The sequence below is a fragment of the Aotus nancymaae genome, unplaced genomic scaffold (assembly GCF_030222135.1).
Source record: "Aotus nancymaae isolate 86718 unplaced genomic scaffold, 86718_ANA_hifiasm-v0.15.2.pri h1tg000032l_0, whole genome shotgun sequence".
Taxonomy (NCBI): Eukaryota; Metazoa; Chordata; class Mammalia; order Primates; family Aotidae; genus Aotus; species Aotus nancymaae.
Genome location: NW_026988445.1, coordinates 3,556,778 through 3,576,803, shown reverse-complemented (window position 1 = coordinate 3,576,803; position 20,026 = coordinate 3,556,778). Strand labels below are relative to the sequence as shown.

At 36.6% G+C, this 20,026-nt stretch overlaps 1 protein-coding gene across 5 annotated transcripts in view; it reads right to left on the bottom strand.

The window, feature by feature from the left end:
• Positions 1-20,026, bottom strand: part of KCNK2 (potassium two pore domain channel subfamily K member 2) — a 221,636-nt gene that overhangs the window by 64,178 nt on the left and 137,432 nt on the right. For all 5 annotated transcript variants that reach the window (XM_012459651.2, XM_012459653.2, XM_012459652.2 and 2 more), the window contains 2 exons: positions 3,261-3,421; positions 315-501 (listed from right to left, as the gene is read on the bottom strand). In XM_012459651.2, coding sequence (XP_012315074.1) covers positions 315-501; positions 3,261-3,421 — 348 coding nt within the window. The remainder of the gene's footprint in view (positions 1-314; positions 502-3,260; positions 3,422-20,026) is intronic.

Below are 20,026 nucleotides of genomic sequence, written 5' to 3'. Positions count from 1 at the left end.
GGAGGTGGAGATGGGAAGGGATGCAGCTGCAAGCCAAGAATTGCCAAGGACTGATGGCCTCTACCAGAAATTAGGGAGAGGCTAAGAAAAATTCTACCGAGTCTGAGAGGGATCATGGTCCTGCTGGCACCTTGATTTCCAACTTCTGTGAGACAATAAATTTGTTTTGTTTAAAGCCACCCGCTTTATGGGTACTTGGTTATGGCAGCCCTAAAAAACTCAAACAGCCCTTGTGTTTTGTTACAAACCTAAGTGAAAAATCTAACTAATAAACCCCTGTTAGGAGAGTAACATGGGTGCCAGGAAAAGCTTACCTGCAACGTAGTCACCAAATCCAATAGTTGTTAGAGTGATAACCACAAAATAAATGGCATCCAGGGCACTCCAGCCTTCTATGTGTTTGAATATGATCGCGGGCAGAGCCACAAAGAGTACACAGCCAAATAGTATAAATATGATTGTTGAGATGATGCGAATCTTGGTCTGACTAACATTCCACTTCTAGGGATGAGACAGAAAGGTGTATGTGTATATATATATATATATATATGGAGAGAGAGAGAGAGAGAGAGAGAGAGAGAGAGAGAGAGAGATTACTTGCATACTCACAAATTTAACCTATAAACAGTTATGAGAAAATTAGCACATAAGCATGTTATTTTATTTTCTTTTATACTTAGTTTTCAATTGTCTTTACTTATGAAAATTAGGTATCATCAATTAAAAAAATCAATGCTAATAATGATGCTACTTTATCCTCACACAGCTTTACAACAGGCAAAATTCTTTTGAGGGTTAATTACATTTGCCCTGAGAATGCAATTTTACATTTGCATCATTATTATTTACCTGAAGTGCTTTTGAAATATTTCTATTCTATAGTCATATATACAACTGATTGCAGGCCAAATACAACACAGAACCATATGAAAATAGAGACACCGAAACAAGAATTAAGTATATATAATTGTTCATTGATAAACATTAATTTCATAAAGACTTTTTTTCTGTCACTTCTATCACTTTTTCCTATCATTAATTTAATTGATTAGAGCTTAACCTCCACAGTTTGATTCCAACATGAACCAGGTGAATTCTTTCTCTGTTCTATGGTACTAAACTGTACAACTAACAAAGCTACATGATCAACAGGTAAGGATAAGTCTTCAATATTCCTAGGCCATAGCTGTCATCAGAATACCCATTTTTAAAAAATCTTCTTCTCCAATAAAAAAAACTCTAGAGTGTAATATATTAAATGAAGTTGGTATATGTACAACAGTCTATATCCAACTTTCCATTTGAGGTTAGTTACGATATATTTTAAATCTGACTGGACCTGTCCTATCTACTATAAAGAATATAGGTCACAAACCACACCATATTAAAATCGCTGAATATTAGAGCTTGAGAAGTTTTAGAAATAAAGACCTATGAAATCACAGAATGGAAAAGGTACACAGGCATTCCTCTACTCAACCATCCTCATCTTATACATGAGAGTTAAATGACTTCCTGTTTATAAAGATTATAGAAAAGTGCTTGGTACCAAACACTGAACCATGATTACTGGAATGTCATCACCATGTGGGCATGGAATTTGTTTTTTTATGCACTGTTGTATATGCAACATAAAAAACATACCTAGAATCTAGGAGGCACTAAAAAATTTGTTGAATGAATGAATGAAGAATTTAACATTACCATGTTTATGCCACTAATCTGCCCTCTTGATTAATATAAACAGAGGATTCTTTTAAATAAAAGTACAATACCAAAAAAAGAATAAAATTCGAATTTTGGAATAACTATGCGTTATTCCACTTTAATAGTGAAAATGTTTGAGATCTAACTTTGATCTTAAATCTGAAACATGACTAGTGCTAAAACTGGAACAATACTCCAAATTGAGAAAACAATGCTCAATATTTTATTTCATCAGTGGAGTTAAATATAAATATTTTGTTGAACTTTGTGTGAAAGTATAAAACATTACTAAATGATGAACAAGATTTATTTGCAATAGTGGTGCTAGAAGTAACAAATCCTTTATAATCTCACTCTCTAACAGAAACAACTACTTTTTCCATAATTTTCTTCCAAGAACACAAGCTTATAATCATAGGAGTACTATCATTTGTCACTTAAAATTTAACAAAAGCATTTGCATTTTGTTGTTGTTGACTACCTTGAAGATCTTCATGTGTACTACACCTTTGGTTCTACTAAATTACATTGTGTAGATACATTTCTATCAATGGCAGTACTGAATTAAGTTCTATGATCACCTTTACTATGTTTGCTCTCTAGATTACATCTCTCCTAACGGGGCTTTATAAGGGTACCAAAGCAAATTTTAAAATAATATAGTACTGTCAGTCATTTACTACTTACATTAAGATTAAATTTATATTGCCGCCAACCCTCAGAGCAATCCCTCCCTAGTACCATTATTGAGGTTACACAAATAAGAAAATGTAGGTTTGAAGGGATAATAACTAGTTTAAGAGAATATAGCTAGGAGACACTACATATGAAATTTGAATCTGGCTGGGCATGGTGGCTCATGCCTGTAATCCCAGCAGTTTGGGAGGCTGAAGCAGGTGGATCACAAGGTCAGGAGTTTGAGATCAGCCTGGCCAATATAGTGAAACCCCGTCTCTACTAAAAATACAACAGTTAGCTGGGCGTGGTGGCAGGCACCTGTAGTCCCAGCTACTCGGGAGGCTGAGGCAGGAGAATAGGTTGAACCCGGCAGACAGAGGTTGAACCCTAGAGGCAGAGGTTGCAGTGTGCCCAGTCTGCGCTATTGCACTCTAGCCTAGCAACAGAGCAAGACTCTGTGAAAAGAAAGAAAGAGAGACAGAGAGAGAGAGAGAGAGAGAGACAGAGACAGAGAAAGAAAGAAAGAAAGAAAGAAAGAAAGAGAAAAAGAAAGGAAAGAAAGGAAGAAAGGAAGGAAGGAGAAAAAGGGAAGGAAGAAAGGGGAGGGAAGGAAAGAAAGAAATTTGATTCTAAGACTGTTGAATTTCTACTTTTTTCTGTCATATTTTTGAGTTTTTCTCATGCATTAATTTATTCATTCAGATTAAGTATAAACATAATTAAAATGCAATGAGTTACATGTCAATAGAGATGCATATAAATTGTTATGGAAACCCTAATAATTGAATATCTAATTGTATCTGAGGTAACAGAAAGGTATAATTAAAAAAAAATCAAACAATAAATGTATGTAGTTAAATATCCATCATACTCACAATAAACGTATCTTCCACTTTGGCAATTCCTTTTCCAAATATGGTGCCTAGTTGATCTCCAACTCCAGCCAAGAGAAAACCAAAGAGGGGAATTCCCAGTAAGGCATAAATGATACAGAATATTTTCCCGCCTTCTGTGCGTGGTGAGATGTTTCCAAATCCTGTAAAAAAATTACATTGTTTATAAATGAGTAATAGTTGTTTAAAACATGAACTCAAGATTGATTCAGAAACTCCTAAATATTGCAAGATATCAATCATTGATTTTGACTAGTTAAGAATCCATTTGTACTGCATACTTTTAATATGTTCTAAGATAAGATATATAATACAAGCAAATATTTCAGAAATATACAAAGTATAGTTAATATTCCAATTAAACTTTAAGATGATGAAAACTAAGGTGATAACACATGCAATAATATTTTCATTATTATTCATTATTATTTCAAAATAATAATATTTTCATTAAACTTATTCCTTTTTTCTTTTTCTTCTTTACTTCAAATTCTGGGATACAACTGCAGAATGGGTAGGCTTGTTATATAGGTTTACGTGTGCCATGGTGGTTTGCTGCACCTGTCAACCCATCATCTAGGTTTTAACCTGTGGATGCATTCGATGTTTGTCCTAAAGCTCTCCCACTCCTTGCCACAGCCATCTGAATGGCCCCAGTATGTGTTGTTACCCTCCCTGTGTCTATGTGTTCTCACTGTTCAACTTCCACTTATGAGCGAGAACATGCCGTGTTTGGTTTTCTGTTCCTGTGTTAGTTTGCTGAGAATGATGGCTTTCAGCTTCATCCATGTCCCTGAAAAGGACATGATCTCATTCCTTTTTATGGCTGCATAGTATTCCATGGTGTATATATACCACATTTTCTTTATCCAGTCTATCATTGTTGGGCATTTGGGTTGGTTTCATTACTTTAATATTGTAAATAGTGCTGCAATATACATAGGTGTGCAAGTGTTTTTATAGTAGAATGATTTATATTCCTTGGGTAGATACCCAGTAACGGGATTGCTGGGTCAAATGGCATTTCTGGTTCTACATCCTTGAGGAATCGCCACGCTGTCTTCTACAATGGTTGAACTAATTTACACTTCCACCAACAGTGTAAAAGTGTTCCTATTTCTCCACAGCCTTGCCACCATCTATTGTTTCTTGACTTTTTAATAATAGCCATTCGGACTAGCGTGAGATGGTATCTCATTGTGCTTTTGATTTGCATTTCTCTAATGATCAGTGATACTGAGCTTTTTTTCATATGTTTCTTGGCCACATAAATGTCTTCTTTTGAGAAGCATCTGTGCATATCCTTTGCCCACTTTTTGATGGGGTTGTTTTTTGTTGTTGTTGTTATAAATTTATTTAAGTTCCTTGTAGATTCTGGATATTAGACTTCTGTCAAATGGGTAGATTGGAAAAATTTTCTCCCATTCTGTAGGTTGCCTGTTCACTCTGATGATAGTTCTTTTGTTGTGAAGAAGCTCTTTGGTTTAATTAGATCTCATTTGTCAATTTTGGCTTTGGTTGCAATTGCTTTTGGTACATCAAACTTATTTCTAGCTCTCTATTGCTGATAATCCTTTTACTATAAAGCTTTTATCATTCAGAACACACTGAGAAGACTATATTGCCTTAATTTAAGAGTAATTTAGATATGCTTAAGTTATTTAAGGATTAAAGTTAATAGCAACTTTAAAATCTTTGTATTCAAGTATTTACCAAAAAGCAACATCTAAAAACTTAAAATTATTAAACTTCTTTAAAGTGTTGAAGATCTTGAAGCCTTTCAAGTTTTGTGTAAGGATATCTACTTGTTACTATTCAAGTGAACTTCACTTACTTTTAACAGCAGAAGCACTGTGTACACATATATGTCTGGGTTAAAGGAGGTGCTTCTAGAAGTACATAGAGTACCGCTTTTGATCAGCAAACCTCTTACTGTCCTTCACATTAAATTAATTTGGAACTTTGATTTTAGTTCTCTGTTACTCAAAAATGTGAGCAGTTATTTTGGTATTGGTTTTTTTGTTATTACTTTCTAGTTTAATGACTAATGTAGTCAAAGATTATGGGCCATGTGATTTTTACTTTTTGGAATCCATGGAGATTTTCTTTGTGGCTTTATTATGGTCAATTTTTGTATTCATTTCATTGTTATTTGAAAAGAATATGGATGTTCTATCTGTTTGATACAAAAAACAAAAAACCCATAGAGTGAGGGTGAGCTAATGTTTAGTCATTTTAACCCATATATTTTTTCCTTATAATATTTCCATCTTTCTCTTCCTCCTACTCAAACAGTTAGTCAGTTCAGTGTTCACTACTAGTCAATTCATCTACTGAGGGATTTGTTTCTAATGTATCTAATGTTCAAGAACTTTGACCTTTTTTCCATTAGCCTGTGTTTATGCCATGAAAATAATAATTACATTAATTTCCTTTTCAGTGTTGAACCATGTATTAACTCATTTCCTTGAGAGAAATCCTATACTTTTTTTACTTAAGGATAATTTCTACAAGAAATTGAGAATTCCTGGTCATATCCTCATCCTTGTAAGCATAACACAATGCTAGATTGGTTACTATTTGTAGCAGAAATTTATTTTCTAGCCTCAGTGGCAATCACAATTGTTCTGGTGGTGTATGGAAGATTCTGGTTCAAGGAGCCCTTGCTGAAGTAGTGCTGGTGAAGGAGGGGAGACTGGAGTCTGGACTTCCATGTAGGTGTGCATTGCACAGGATTTCTGGGGATAGGTTCTTCCAATTCTCAAACCAGTCGCCAGTGCACAGCTGCCTCACTGTTTCTCAGGCCTGCTGCCTGCTCTGGGAATACCTGTAACACAGCTCTGTTTGGAAAACACAGCTTGATTCTGGAGGCAAAGACTGGAGGCAGCTATCTAAAGTTAGGATTAGTGGTTCCACAGAACTTGAACTAATTTATAGGCTGACAGCTCTTGGACCTACTTCTGCTTTTAATTTGGCAACTATGAAATTCTCTGGGAAAATTTTTCTTTTTGGTATACTGTTTTGCTTCTATGGGGGATGTGAGTTCTTCAACTCAAAAAGAGTTCATGGTCCCTCTGAATCTATATGCTTCATAGCATCCCCAAATCCACTCCTGTTGTGTCCCTCACAATACTTTCCATGCCCTCGAACACAACATGGAAATTTTTAAAAATTATTTTTCTATGTTTCTGTCATCTCAATGCAACTTTTTGGTGATGTGAGGTAAATGCATGTTTATATAAACAAGGAATTCAATCTCTAAATTTACCAAAGTCTTTTAAGATGTTAGATATCGATTATCTAACAGAAAATCTACAGGTTTACAATAAGGTAATCATACATCATGTTGTTTAAACCCATTTTACTTTGGAGCCTAAAATTAACTGATTGAAAAATATCAGTCAAGACAAAACCTAGTAAGAGTTTAGCAGTATATTATAGCCACTCCTAGAACCATCATTCCTTAGTTATGTGACCTTGAGCAAATTATTTCCTCATCTGTTAAAAGGGCATATTGTTATTATGTACTTCACTGAGTTTTAAGTACCAAATAAGGTACTATGTGAAATGTGCTTAGTCTATTATACTATATGTGCTCAGTATATGTTAGATATACTGATAATTATTATAATCACTATTAATAATAATATTGGTAGAAGCAAAGATTAGAGGATCAATGTATTATGCCTCATCAGTATGCAAACTATTTAATAGCTAGGTTAATGCAGTCATGATTACACATTGTTCTTCCACTGTGTTCTGAATGTTTTGTCAAATTATGAATGCCATTCTTTATAAGGGACATTGGCAAAACAGCATGCCCTATACTAAGACAACTTTTCACATATAAAAGTTGAATGGATTGGAGGAGTTTGTGCTGAAAAAAAGAAGCGTGAGAGTAAAAACAGGCAGGCCAGCTGAACCCAAGTATGTGAATGATTAAAACACGGAAAAGGACACACACCTATTCTGATGCTTCAAGGGAAAGAACAAAAGCAATTTGTGCAAACTATGGAAAGTGAACTCATGCTAAAGTAACTTCAGCCAAAACAGAGTAAATGACTATATGAGTCAGAAAGAAGCCATATAGTCACTTGCAATGTTTAATACTTTGGCCTGATGGTCTTCTAGGATTCCTTGTAATACAAAGTAGTTAAGAATCAGTGGGCAAATATGCGTGCATAACAAAAGTAGGTTTTCTAATATCTGCTTTTGCCTTGGATTACAATTATTCATTCATACATTCAAAATATTTTATTAAGGACGTACTATTTGCCAAGCACTCTGCTAAGCACTAGGGCTGCAGCTGTGAAGTAGACAGACATAATCTCTCAAGTTGACAATCCAGTGAGGACACATGCAAGAGACTCAAACAAACATGTGGTAAGTGTGTGCTACAGAATGTTCTTGATGCACAAGATTTAAGAATGAGACATGCTGCACACAATAAGTGGCCCTGAAGTTGTGAGCTGAATCTTAGTAGAAATTACCCAGGTAGCGTAAATAGTGAAATTAAGGTTGAAATAAATAAGTTCTTTGAAACCAATGAGAACAAAGACACAACGTAACAGAATCTCTGGGACACAGCTAAAGCAGTGTTTAGAGGGAAATTTATAGAACTAAATGCCCACAGGAGAAAGTGGGAAAGATCTAAAATCGACAGCCTAACATCACAATTAAAAGAACTAGAGAAACATGAGCAAACAAATTCAAAAGCTAGCAGAAGACAAGAAATAACTAAGACCAGAGCAGAACTGAAGGAGACAGAGACACAAAAAACCCTTCAAAAAATCAATGAATCCAGGAGCTGGTTTTTTGAAAAGATTAACAAATAGATAGCTGGCTAGCTAAACTAATAAAAAAGAAAGAGAGAAGAATCAAATAGACACAATAAAAATGATAAAGAGGAGATCACCACTGATCTCATAGAAACACAAACTACCACTAGAAAATATTGTAAAGAGAAAATCTAGAAGAAATGGATAAATTCCTGGACACATAACACCCTCCCAAGACTAAACCAAAAATAAGTCAAATCCCTGAGTAGATCAATAACAAGTTCTGAAATTGAGGCAGTAATTAATAGCCTACCAATCAAAAAGAAGCCCAGGACAAGATGGATTCACAGCCGAATTCCACCAGAGGTACAAAGAGGAGCTGGTACCATTCCTTCCAAAATTATTCCAAACAACAGAAAAAGAGCAACTCCTCCCTAACTCATTTTATGAGGCCAGCGTCATCCTGATACCAAAACCTGGCAGAGACACTACAAAAAAAAAAGAAAATTTCAGGCCAATATCCCTGATGAACATCAATGCAAAAATCCTCAATGAAATACTGGCGAACTGAATCCAGCAGCACTTCAAAAAGTTTATCCACCATGATCAAGTGGGCTTCACCCCTGGGATGCAAGGCTGGTTCAACATACACAAATCAATAAATGTAATCCATCACATAAACGGAACCAATGATAAAAACCACATGATTATCTCAATAGATGCAGAAATGGCCTTTGATAAAATTCAACACCCCCTCTTGCTAAAAACTCAATAAACCAGGTATTGATGGACTGTTTCTCAAAATGGGCAAAAGCTGGAAGCATTCCCTTTGAAAACCAGCACAAGACAAGGTGCCCTCTCTTACCACTCTTATTCAACATAGTATTGGAAATTCTGGCCAGGGCAATCAGGCAAGAGAAAGAAATAAAGGGTATTCAAATAAAAAGAGAAGAAGCCAAATTGTCTCTGTTTGTAGATGACATGATTATATATTTAGAAAACCCCATCATCTAAGCCCAAAATCTCCTTAAGCTGATAAGCAACTGCAGCAAAGTCTCAGGATACAAAATCAATGTGCAAAAATAGCAAGCATCCTATACTCCAATAATAGAGAGCTGAATCATGAGTGAACTCCCATTCAGAATTGCTACAAAGAGAATAAAGTCTATGAATACAACTTACAAGAGATTAGAAGGACCTCTTCAAGGAGAACCGAAAACCATTACTCAAGGAAATAAGAGAGAACACAAACAAATGGAAAAATATTCCATGCTCATGAATAGGAATAATCAACATCGTAAAAATGGCCATACTGCCCAAAATAATTTATAGATTGAGTGCTATCCCTATCAAGCTACCATTGACTTTCTTCACAGAATTAGAAAAAACTACTTTAAATATCAAATAGAACCAAAAAAGAGCCCATGTAGGCCGGGAGCAGTGGCTCAAGCCTGTAATCCCAGCACTTTGGGAGGCCGAGGCGGGTGGATCACGAGGTCAAGAGATCGAGACCATCCTGGTCAACATGGTGAAACCCCATCTCTACTAATACAAAAAATTAGCTGGGCATGGTGGCGCGTGCCTCTAATCCCAGCTACTCAGGAGGCTGAGGCAGGAGAATTGCCTGAACCCAGGAGGCGGAGGTTGCGGTGAGCCAAGATCGCGCCATTGCACTCCAGCCTGGGTAATGAGCGAAACTCCGTCTCAAAAAAAAAAAAAAAAAAAAAGATCCCATATAGCCGATACAATCCTAAGCAAAAAGAACAAAGTTGGAGGCATCATGCTACCTGACTTCAAACTATACTACAAGGCTACAGTAACCAAAACACCATGGTCCTGATACCAAAACAGATACATAAACCAATGCAACAGAACAGAGGCCTCAGAAATAATGCCACACATTTACAGCCATCAGACGTTTGACAAACCTGACAAAAAAAAAAAAAAGGAAAAAAGCAATGGGGAAAGGATTTCTATTTAATAAATGGTGTTGGGAAAACTGGCCAGCCATATGCAGAAAACTGACACTGGACCCCTTCCTTATACCTTACACAAAAATTAACTCAAGATAAGAGTTAAACATAAGACCTAAAACCATAAAAATCCTAAAAGAAAACCAAGGCAATGCCATTCAGGACATAGGCATGGGCAAAGACTTCATGACCAAAACACCAAAAGCGATGGCAACAAAAGCCAAAATTGACAAATGGGATCTAATTAAACTAAAAGCTTCTGCATAACAAAAGAAACTCTCATCAGAGTGAATAGGCAACCTACAGAATGGGAAAAATATTTTGCAATCTATCCATCTGACAAAGGGCTAATATCTAGAATCTACACGGAACTTAAACAAATTTACAAGAAAGCAAACAATCCTATCAAAAAGTGGCAAAGGATATGAACAGACAATTCGCAAAAGAAAACATTTATGCGGCCAACAAACATGAAAAAAAGCTCATCATCACTGGTCATTAGAGAAATGCAAATCAAAACCACAATGAGATACCATCTCATGCCAGTTAGAATGGTGATCATTAATAAGTCAGGAAACAACAGATGCTGAAGAAGATGTGGAAAAATAGGAACACTCTTACACTGTTGGTGGAAGTATAAATTAGTTCAACCATTGTGGAAGACAGTGTGGCAATTCCTCAAGAATCTAGAACCAGAAATATCATTTGACCCAGGAATCCCATTACTGGGAATATACCCAAAGGACTATAAATCATTCTATTATAAAGACATGCACATGTATGTTCATTATTGCACTGTTTACAATAGCAAAGACTTGGAACCAACCCAAATGCCCATGAATGATAGACTGGATAAAGAAAATGTGGCACATATACACCATGGAATACTATGCAGCCATAAAAGGATGAGTTCATGTCCTCTGCTGGGACCTGGATGAAGCTGGAAACCATCATCCTCAGCAAACTAATACAGGAACAGAAAACCAAACACTGCATGTTCTCACTCTAGAGTGGGAGTTGAACAATGAGAACACATGGACACAGGGAGGGGAACATCACACACTAGGGCTTGTCAGGGGATCAGGGTCTAGCAGAGGGATAGCATTAGGAGAAATGCCTAATGTAGATGACAGGTTGATGGGTACAGCAAACCACCATGGCACGTGTCTACCTATGTAACAAACCTGCACGTTCTGCACATGTATCCCAGAACTTAAAGTATAATTTAAATTAAAAAAGAAAGAGCAAGCCCCATAAAAAAAAAAAAGAAGAAGTTACTCAGGCAGCAGAAATAAGAAGGGTTCATGATAAGGCTGAGGAACAACACATGTAAAGTCTTGGAGGAAAAATAAAAAGGTAATTCAGCATCTTTGAGAAGCTGAAATAATTTTAGATGGATAGAAAAGAGAGTGTGTGATAGTGGCAGCAGATAAAGGAAGAAAAGAAAACCAAGGCTACATGATGAAGAATCATATCCATGCTTAATAGTTGGCGCTCTATCATGTAGGCTGAATGACTAACACAAGACTCTTAGATGGATCCTGTTACATGGTTATTCTGGCTATAAAGAGGAAGATGTTTATAGAAAGGCAAGAATAAAGAAGTGTCAAGTCAGGTTCTGGTATGAATAATAGATGACCTTGGCAACATTTCTCTGAGACAGACACAAATGAAAAATGACCAGGTCTGAGGGAAGCCAAGGGCAGGATCAAGGAAGTAAGGAAGATAACAAATTTGGAATAGATCGATGTTGATATGCCAGAGGAATAACCAAAGGAGAGATCCTGTGGCATGTGTAAGTCTGAAACCCAAGAGTGATATGAACTACATCTACAAATTATGGGGTAGATAAAACACCCAGGAAGAACGTATAGACTTAGAAAAAAAAAAAGAGAGCCTAGGAGAGAATCCCAAAAAACACCAACACTTAAAGTGTAGAGATGTCAAAAAGGGTCCGCAAAAAGAATGGTTATAAAAAGATAAAGGGAAGAGAATTGTTAGGAAAGTCACAGGAATAGCAAGTTAAAAAGAAGAGAATGATGAACATCGCCAGCTATTTCTGAAAGGTCAAATAAGATCATCACTGAAGAATGTCTAACGAGTTAGCGACACATTGGGCACCAATGACATCAGAAGTGGTCATTTCCATGGAGCAGTGGAAGGAGAAACCACACAATAGACCTGTGCTCCTAGAGACTGTTTCCTTTCTTTTCTGTTTTACCTTTTATTTTCAAAATATCTTTAACTCGCAGAAGAGGTATAATTGTACACAGAACTCCTGCATATGCTTCCTGTACATGTTAATATTTTTCCACTTTGCTTTCTCACTGTCTCCACATCCAGACATTTCTTTTTTCTGAACCATTTTATAGTAAGCCGTAGACATCAGGCCGGTTTATCCTTGACTTCTCTGCTGTGTTATTTCTTAAGAAAAACAGGGCTTCCTCTTAAGTAACTAGAGTACAATAATCAAACTTGGGAAAGTTAACACTAATACAGTATTATCATCTATACTACAGTCTACATTCAAATTCTTCCAACTGTCTTATTAATGTCTTTTAGACTTTTCCCTGTTCTAGGATCCAATTCAAGAGTATACATTGTATTTAATTGGCATATCTCTTTAGTGTCCTTTAATCTCCCAGAGTAGTGCATAAACCTTCTTTCATGTTTTGTGACTTTTATGTTTTTGAAGACTAGAGGGCAGTTATTTTGTAAAATATTCCTCGATTTAAATCTGTCTGATACTGCCTCACAAATGGGCTGAAGTTATGCATTTGGGGCTGAAATACCACATCCTTCTCAGTGCATCACATCTGGGTATATGATATTAACTTGTTCTAGTAATCATGATCCTGACTTTGAGAACTTGGCTAAGCTAGGTCCGCAAGGTTTCACTACTGAAAAGCTACTATTCTTTTCCTTTGCAATTAATAAGTTATTAGTGGGGAAATACCTTAAGAATAAGCGTATGTAAGTACTATGCTCTTCAAACTTTTGTGCACTAGTTATAGTATCAGGACAAAACAAAAATGCAAATAGTGCTAGAAAAGAAAACATGAAGGGAAATAAAACAATACGATAGTAAATAAGGTAATCCTTTAAAACACTCCCGAATTGTATTACATATATAGCAAGAATATTCTTCTTTAAAAATGTGCTTTTCCATTTTAGGTAGTAGAAAAAAAGCCTATAACCATCCCTTTTCTGTTCCCAGTAGATCCTGGTGGGGGAAAGAAGGAATCAGAGAAGATGCAAGATAAAGTTCTTGTCCCCTCAGTGTCTCCTCAATGGAACACAGCTTCAGAAATTTCCGTAAGTTGTAAAGAATCCAGAAGTTCCTATATGCTGTGCTCAGAGGACAAGGAGAGGCTGAGAGCCCTGGAGTACAGGAGGAAGCCTAGAGTTAAGATGAAGAGTCTGCCATGACCGGCACCCTGAAACCTAGGAAGGTCTGGCAGGACCATGGGCTCTGATGTAAGGAGTCTTCAACTTAACTCATTTGTCTCTTATTTGCTATTATCTACTAATGCCTTGGAATATTCTATAGCAGAGCAATATGTGCAAATGATTCTTCAGGGCAAGCCCAGAAAGCTTGCATCAAGGTAATTTAAGGAAGAAAAAGCTCATCCCAAAGTTTACGAAGTCAGGAAATGTTCAACTGACCTACTTGGGAGAGTGAACCATTTCTGTACATGATCCGAGAATAGAACTCTAGAACTCAACAACCTCAAACCCATCCTCTATTCTAACATCAACAAACTGAGTACCAAAAACTTGAAGGACTTGCCAAGTCAGCAGGGTGCACTATTTTGACATGGGTTCGCTGATTATCTCAGAGTCCTGCTAAGATCCAACACCATCCTTTACTGCCTTCTCTAGGTCAATAACTATGTGGCCTGGGGTAGGGCAGGCATCTGAGTTACCCTATTTCATCCGATTATTTTTTTTATTTGTTTTTTGCATAAGATGACATATGTCTTTAGAGTCATATTCACAAGAAGTAACCTACCTCTAAGATGACAAATGGCTTTAGAGTCACATACATGAAAAATAAACTACCTCCAGGAAGGATCAGGGAAAAAATACATAAAAGACACAACTTTTGATTTTATTTTTATCCTCACAGTGGCATTGCTAGAAATAGGACTTACTGTTTTAATAATAAAAGCCTAGCTGTCAAGAGGACTTAATTTGATCTATCCCATGCAAGTTAAAAGAGCATAAGAAATGAGAACTCCAAGTTTTTATCAATCAATGACTCAGATTTAGCCTGGAGACCACTATGGAACATCTTCAGAAAATCTGTCAAAGAATATCCTCGGGAAGCCTATTTACATCACCAAAACCAAAGAGAATTCTAGATGTTAGGATAGCCAATCTACCTTTCGCTGACCACAAAATGGAGACAAGTCCCTTGCGGAATATCTGCACTTCATTTTATTATCTCTATGACAGACAACAGAAGAGAGACCTAAGGGAGGAAGAGTGAGGGATCCTGACAGAACCCTTCTCTGAACATTCTCTGCTTCACTCTTCAAATATTTCTTTAGCTGCCATTATACTGAACTCTAAGGCTGAATCTGTGTCTCAGAGGAGGCATCCCTCACAGAATGATACTCCCCATGGCATAAAAAAAAGGTGGCCGAGCAGTTTTTCAATGCAAAGGGCTGGATTAGAGCTCCCGCAAATATCCTCCTGGTGACAGAATCAGGTGGTTCTTTAGAGGTGGCTTCCTGATGCTTTCTTCCGTCTCTTCCCTGTGTACAATAAAAGTAGACTTCCTGGCCGGGCGTGGTGGCTCATGCCTGTAATCCCAGCACTTTGGGAGGCTGAGGCGGGCGGAACACGAGGTCAAGAGATCAATACCATCCTGGCCAACATGGTGAAACCCCGTCTCTACTAAAAAATACAAAAATTGGCTGGGCATGGTGGCGTGTGCCTGTAGTCCCAGCTACTTGGGAGGCTGAGGCAGGAGAATTGCTTGAACCCGGGAGACAGAGGTTGCAGTGAGCCGAGATCACTCCATTGCACTCCAGCCTGGTGACAGAGCGAGACTCCATCTCAAAAAAAAAAATAGACCTCCCTCCGCAGATGCACCACAGGTTCTAACCAATGAATACAGACACGAGTTAAATGATGTGATATTGTTAATGGACTTATAGGCATCAGATAAAAGATGTCCATTGACTATAAGCAGTAAGGTAGACTGAGTTTTCTAAACTATTAATATTTTTGATTGTCTGGACTCCTGACCCTTTCCCTGGTCAATCAGCAGCATCTTCATTGCCTTAATAAAATAGTACTATTATAGCAAGAAGAAAATCAGGCAAAAAAGTATTAAATTTTGTTTTAACTCTTAAAATAAGGTATTCATACTCAAAATGTTTCCCTTGAGGGAAAGTAAAGCTTTCAGTTTATGGCATAATATATGCATAACAAGAGAGTGGAAGGAATGGCAGTCATTCTGGCTTCCAAAGAGCTTGAAGAATACAGAAGATTGCAGATTAATGAGGCATAATCATCAGGGAGGTGCAGAGGGGCAGTGGCCAAAGGACAGAATTTTGGATCAGGTAGGGAGAAAGGGTTTAATGGTATACTACAGCTGACTTGGCAGCTGTTTAGGGGAGCTCTAATCATGCCCTTTGTGTCAGAAAACTGCTAGGTCACTTCTCTTTGTGCCTTGGGGAGTGGTCACTCCATGAGTGATGCTTCCTCTGAGACAGATTCAGCCTTAAAGCTCAGTATAATGGCGGCTAGAGAAATCTTTGAAGAAAGTCTGCATGGCAGCTTGAAATTATCTGTAATAAATGATATGGTTTGGCTGTGTCCCCACCCAAATCTCATCTCCAATTGTAATCCCCAAGTATCAGAGGTGGGGCCTTGTGGGAGTGACTGAACCATGGGGGTGGATGTTCCCCTTGCTGTTCTTGTGATACTGAGTAAGTTCTGATGAGATCTGATGGTTTAAAAGTGTGTGGCACTTTCCCCTTTTCTCTCTCTCTCTCTCTATCTCTCTCTCTCTCTCTCTCTCTCTCTCTCTCTCTCCTGTTGTGCCATGGTAAGACGTGCTTGCTCTCCTTCACCTTCTTCTATGACTGTAAGTATCCTGAGGCCTCCCAGTCATGCTTCCTGTTAAGCCTGCATCCCTATGAGTCAATTAAACCTCTTTTCTTACTAAATTACCCAGTCTCAGGTAGTTCATTATAGGCGTGTGAGAATGGACTAATACAGTAGAAATATTTGTACTACAGAAATTGGCAAGCTCTGTAATTTAGGTCTTTTTCCCCCATCAGCCAGCTAACATGCCAACACATTACAGAGTAAGAGTCAAATGTAGGGGACTATAGGCAATCTGTGCCAAAGAGCTGGATGGACACCAAGCCAAAGCCTTTAACATTTACATGAGTACATCACACAGAAAAGTTAGTATCTTTTTTTCACATTGCTTTCAAGGAAAGGCATTCCATGGACAGCTATCATTAATTCCACTGCAAGTGGCAGGTGGATCATCTAACAGGAGGACTGCATATGTTGCTCCTGGCTAAAAAGTCCCAACTGGACAGCAATTTAATAACACTTTGTAATTATATAACTATTTGCAACGATCTATTTTAATGTCTGTCTTCCCCACTTGAATTTGAGCTCCTGAGTGTAGAGACTGATTGATTACATTATATATACACACACACACACACACACACACACACACACATAGACTACCTATATCTATACATATATATACACATATAATTTTTTATAATTGTAAAAATTATAAAACTTTGCATGAGTACTTCCTTATTTACTACTGCATTATAGAACTTTGCATGAGTACTTCCTTATTAACTACTGCATAACTGACAATCAATAAATATTATTGACTAATTGACACAAATAAAAACACCTCAATATACTTTAGAGAGAGGGTACAGAAAAAGAAAAACTTAGTGAAATACAATGTTTCTTTGTGGAAATTCACTACAAAATTAAATCTCTCCCTGAATAAGTAACAAATTTACTATCTTTGCAATGAAAATCCATAGTTTTTAAAAATTATATAATTTAATGAAATTATTTAGAAATTCATCTGGAATAAAATGAATACTAATAGTCAATAAATGTTTAAAAGGACACTAATAGGAGGTATATGTTGCTTCCAAATTATAAAGATGTTATCTACAGTTTTAAAAATTAAGATTATGAGGCAAATTAATGAATGAAAACAACATAAAGCATAAAAAGGACTCCAGTATGTAAATGAATTTAATATTTCATAAATACAATATTCTAAGTCATTTAGAGAGAGTTGAATATTAACTAAATAGTGATGAGGTAAGTTCTGGGCTACTTCAAAATAAACTATGTCTATTACACCCTAAATATTATAAGATGGATTAAATCATCAAATATTTAAAAACATGACTATAAAATATTATGAAGAACGGACAAGAGAATAATTCTTTAAATATAACTACAAGGGAAGAGCCATAAAGAAAACAAAGGATAATATGACTACATAAAATATAACAATGCTGGTACCAAAACAAACATATAGGCCAATGGAACAGAAGAGAGACCTCCCATCAGATCTTCGACAAATCTGACAAAAACAAGCAATGGGGAAAGGATCGCCTATTCAATAGATGGTCCTGGGAAAACTGGCTAGTCACATGAAGAAAACTGAAACTGGACCCCTTCTTTACACCTTATACAAAAATTAACTCAACATGGATTAAAGACTTAAATGTAAAACTCAAAACCATAAAAACGCTAGAAGAAAACCTAGGCAATACCATTCAGGACATAGGCATGGGCAAAGATTTCAAGACAAAAACACCAAAAGCAATAGCATCAAAAGCCAAAATTAACAAATTAGATCTAATTAAACTAAAGAGCTTCTTCGCAACAAAAGAAACTATCATCAGAGTGAACAGGCAACCTACACAATGGGAGAAAATTTTTGCAATTGACCCATTTGACAAAAGTCTAATATCCAGAATCTAAAAGGAACTTAAACAATCCCATGAAAATGTGGGCAAAGGATGTGACCAGACACTTCTCAAAAGAAGACATTTTTGCAGCCAACAAACATATGAAAAAAAGCTCAGTATCACTGATCATTAGAGAAATGCAAATCAAAACCACAATGAGATACCATCTCATGCTAGTCAGAATGACGACTATTAAAAAGTCAAGAAACAATAGATGCTGGAGAGGCTGTGAAGAAATAGGAACACTTTTACACTGTTGGTGGGAATGTAAATTAGTTCAACCATTGTGGAAGACAGCATGGCGATTCCTCAAGAATACAGAACCAGAAATACCATTTGACCCAGCAATCCCATTACTGGGTATACACCCAAAGGAATATAAATCATTCTACCATAAAGACACTTGCACACCTATGTTTATTACAGCACTATTTACAATAGCAAAGTCACGGGACCAACACAAATCCTTGTCAGTGATAGACTGGATAAAGAAAATGTGGTACATACACACCATGGAAACAGTGCAGCCATAGAAAAGAATTAGATCATGACCTTGCAGGGACATGGATGAAGCTGGAAGCCATCATTCTCAGCAAACTAACACAGAAACAGAAAACCAAACACCACATGTTCTCGCTCATAAGTGCAAGTTGAACAATGAGAACACATGGACACAAGGGAGGGGAACAACAAAGACCAGGGCCTGTTGGAGGGTGGGGGCCAAGGGGAGGGAATTTAGAGGATGGGTCAATAGATGCAGTAAACCACCATGGCACACGTATACCTATGTAACACACCTGCACGTTCTGCACATGTATCCTGGAACTTAAAGTAAATTTTTTTTTTAAATTTTAATTAAATTTTTGAAAAAAGATGTCTGAGAAAAAAAAATATATAACAATGCAAAGGCCAAACATTTTTGCCAAGAGGCAATAAAGAAAGAACCAGACATCTCTGCAATTGATCCTTCAATGACTCTTTTTGATCAAAAAGGTAAGCTTTCATTTTTTTTTTCAGGACTGAAGATGGCCCAAATCCATCATGTTTGCACTTGTGATTTGAGATATTCTCCTCATTTAGCTTTCCACCACAGTTATTTAAACCTTGGATCATGACTTAAGAATATACCTAGTTACTGAGAAATTTCAGATAGCCGTAATGATAAATTGACAAACCCCACATACATTTTTGTTTATGTTTACTTGGGATATTTAATGAAAGCCTATCAAATAGCTGACTTTTACAAACAAGTTCACCTCCATTGAAAGATGTCAGGCTAAACTTGTAATAAGCAACACTTTCGGATAATAGCAGCCTTTCTACCCTCTGTGTGAGACTTACTGAAATTAAGTAACAGAGTTAAACTGTTTAGACTTGTTGGCTGCAGTTTACATACTCTGGATCGAAGAGTTCTCTTTGACTAATAGGCTGTTCCTGAAAATCTTGAATCTCTTAGCCAGCTTCAAATATGAAGGCAGTTGTTTATTGTTACATTTATTGACAACAGCAATGATAAAAACAATAATAAATTAAAATTGCATTGGTCTAGACTCTTCTAGAATTAAACACATTTTTAAAAACATGTAAGTAATTCTGACTGAAAATGTAAGAGGCAGATCTCTATTACTCCAATCTCAAGGAAAGAAATTTTAGATAAGAAAAAAATGCATACTATTATATTATTTTATCTCTATATCATAAAGTACTAAGCTATACATAAAAATGAAGAAATCAAATATCACTCCAGCAATCAATATGATTTCTGTTTAGTTAAAAAATTTTCATTGAATACCACTTGCCAACCACCATGCTAGATACTGAGGAAACACAGATGAAGAAAACGCTGATACAAAATTTTCCAAATTCATAATAAAATCAACTAAATATGCCACCCACTGGCCTTTCTTTATGCCACTAATGAAGGCACACAAATAGACAAAGATTTACTACACTGAAAACCAGGAAGGACAGCATGCATATGAGAAAGGTTCTGATTAAAACACTGC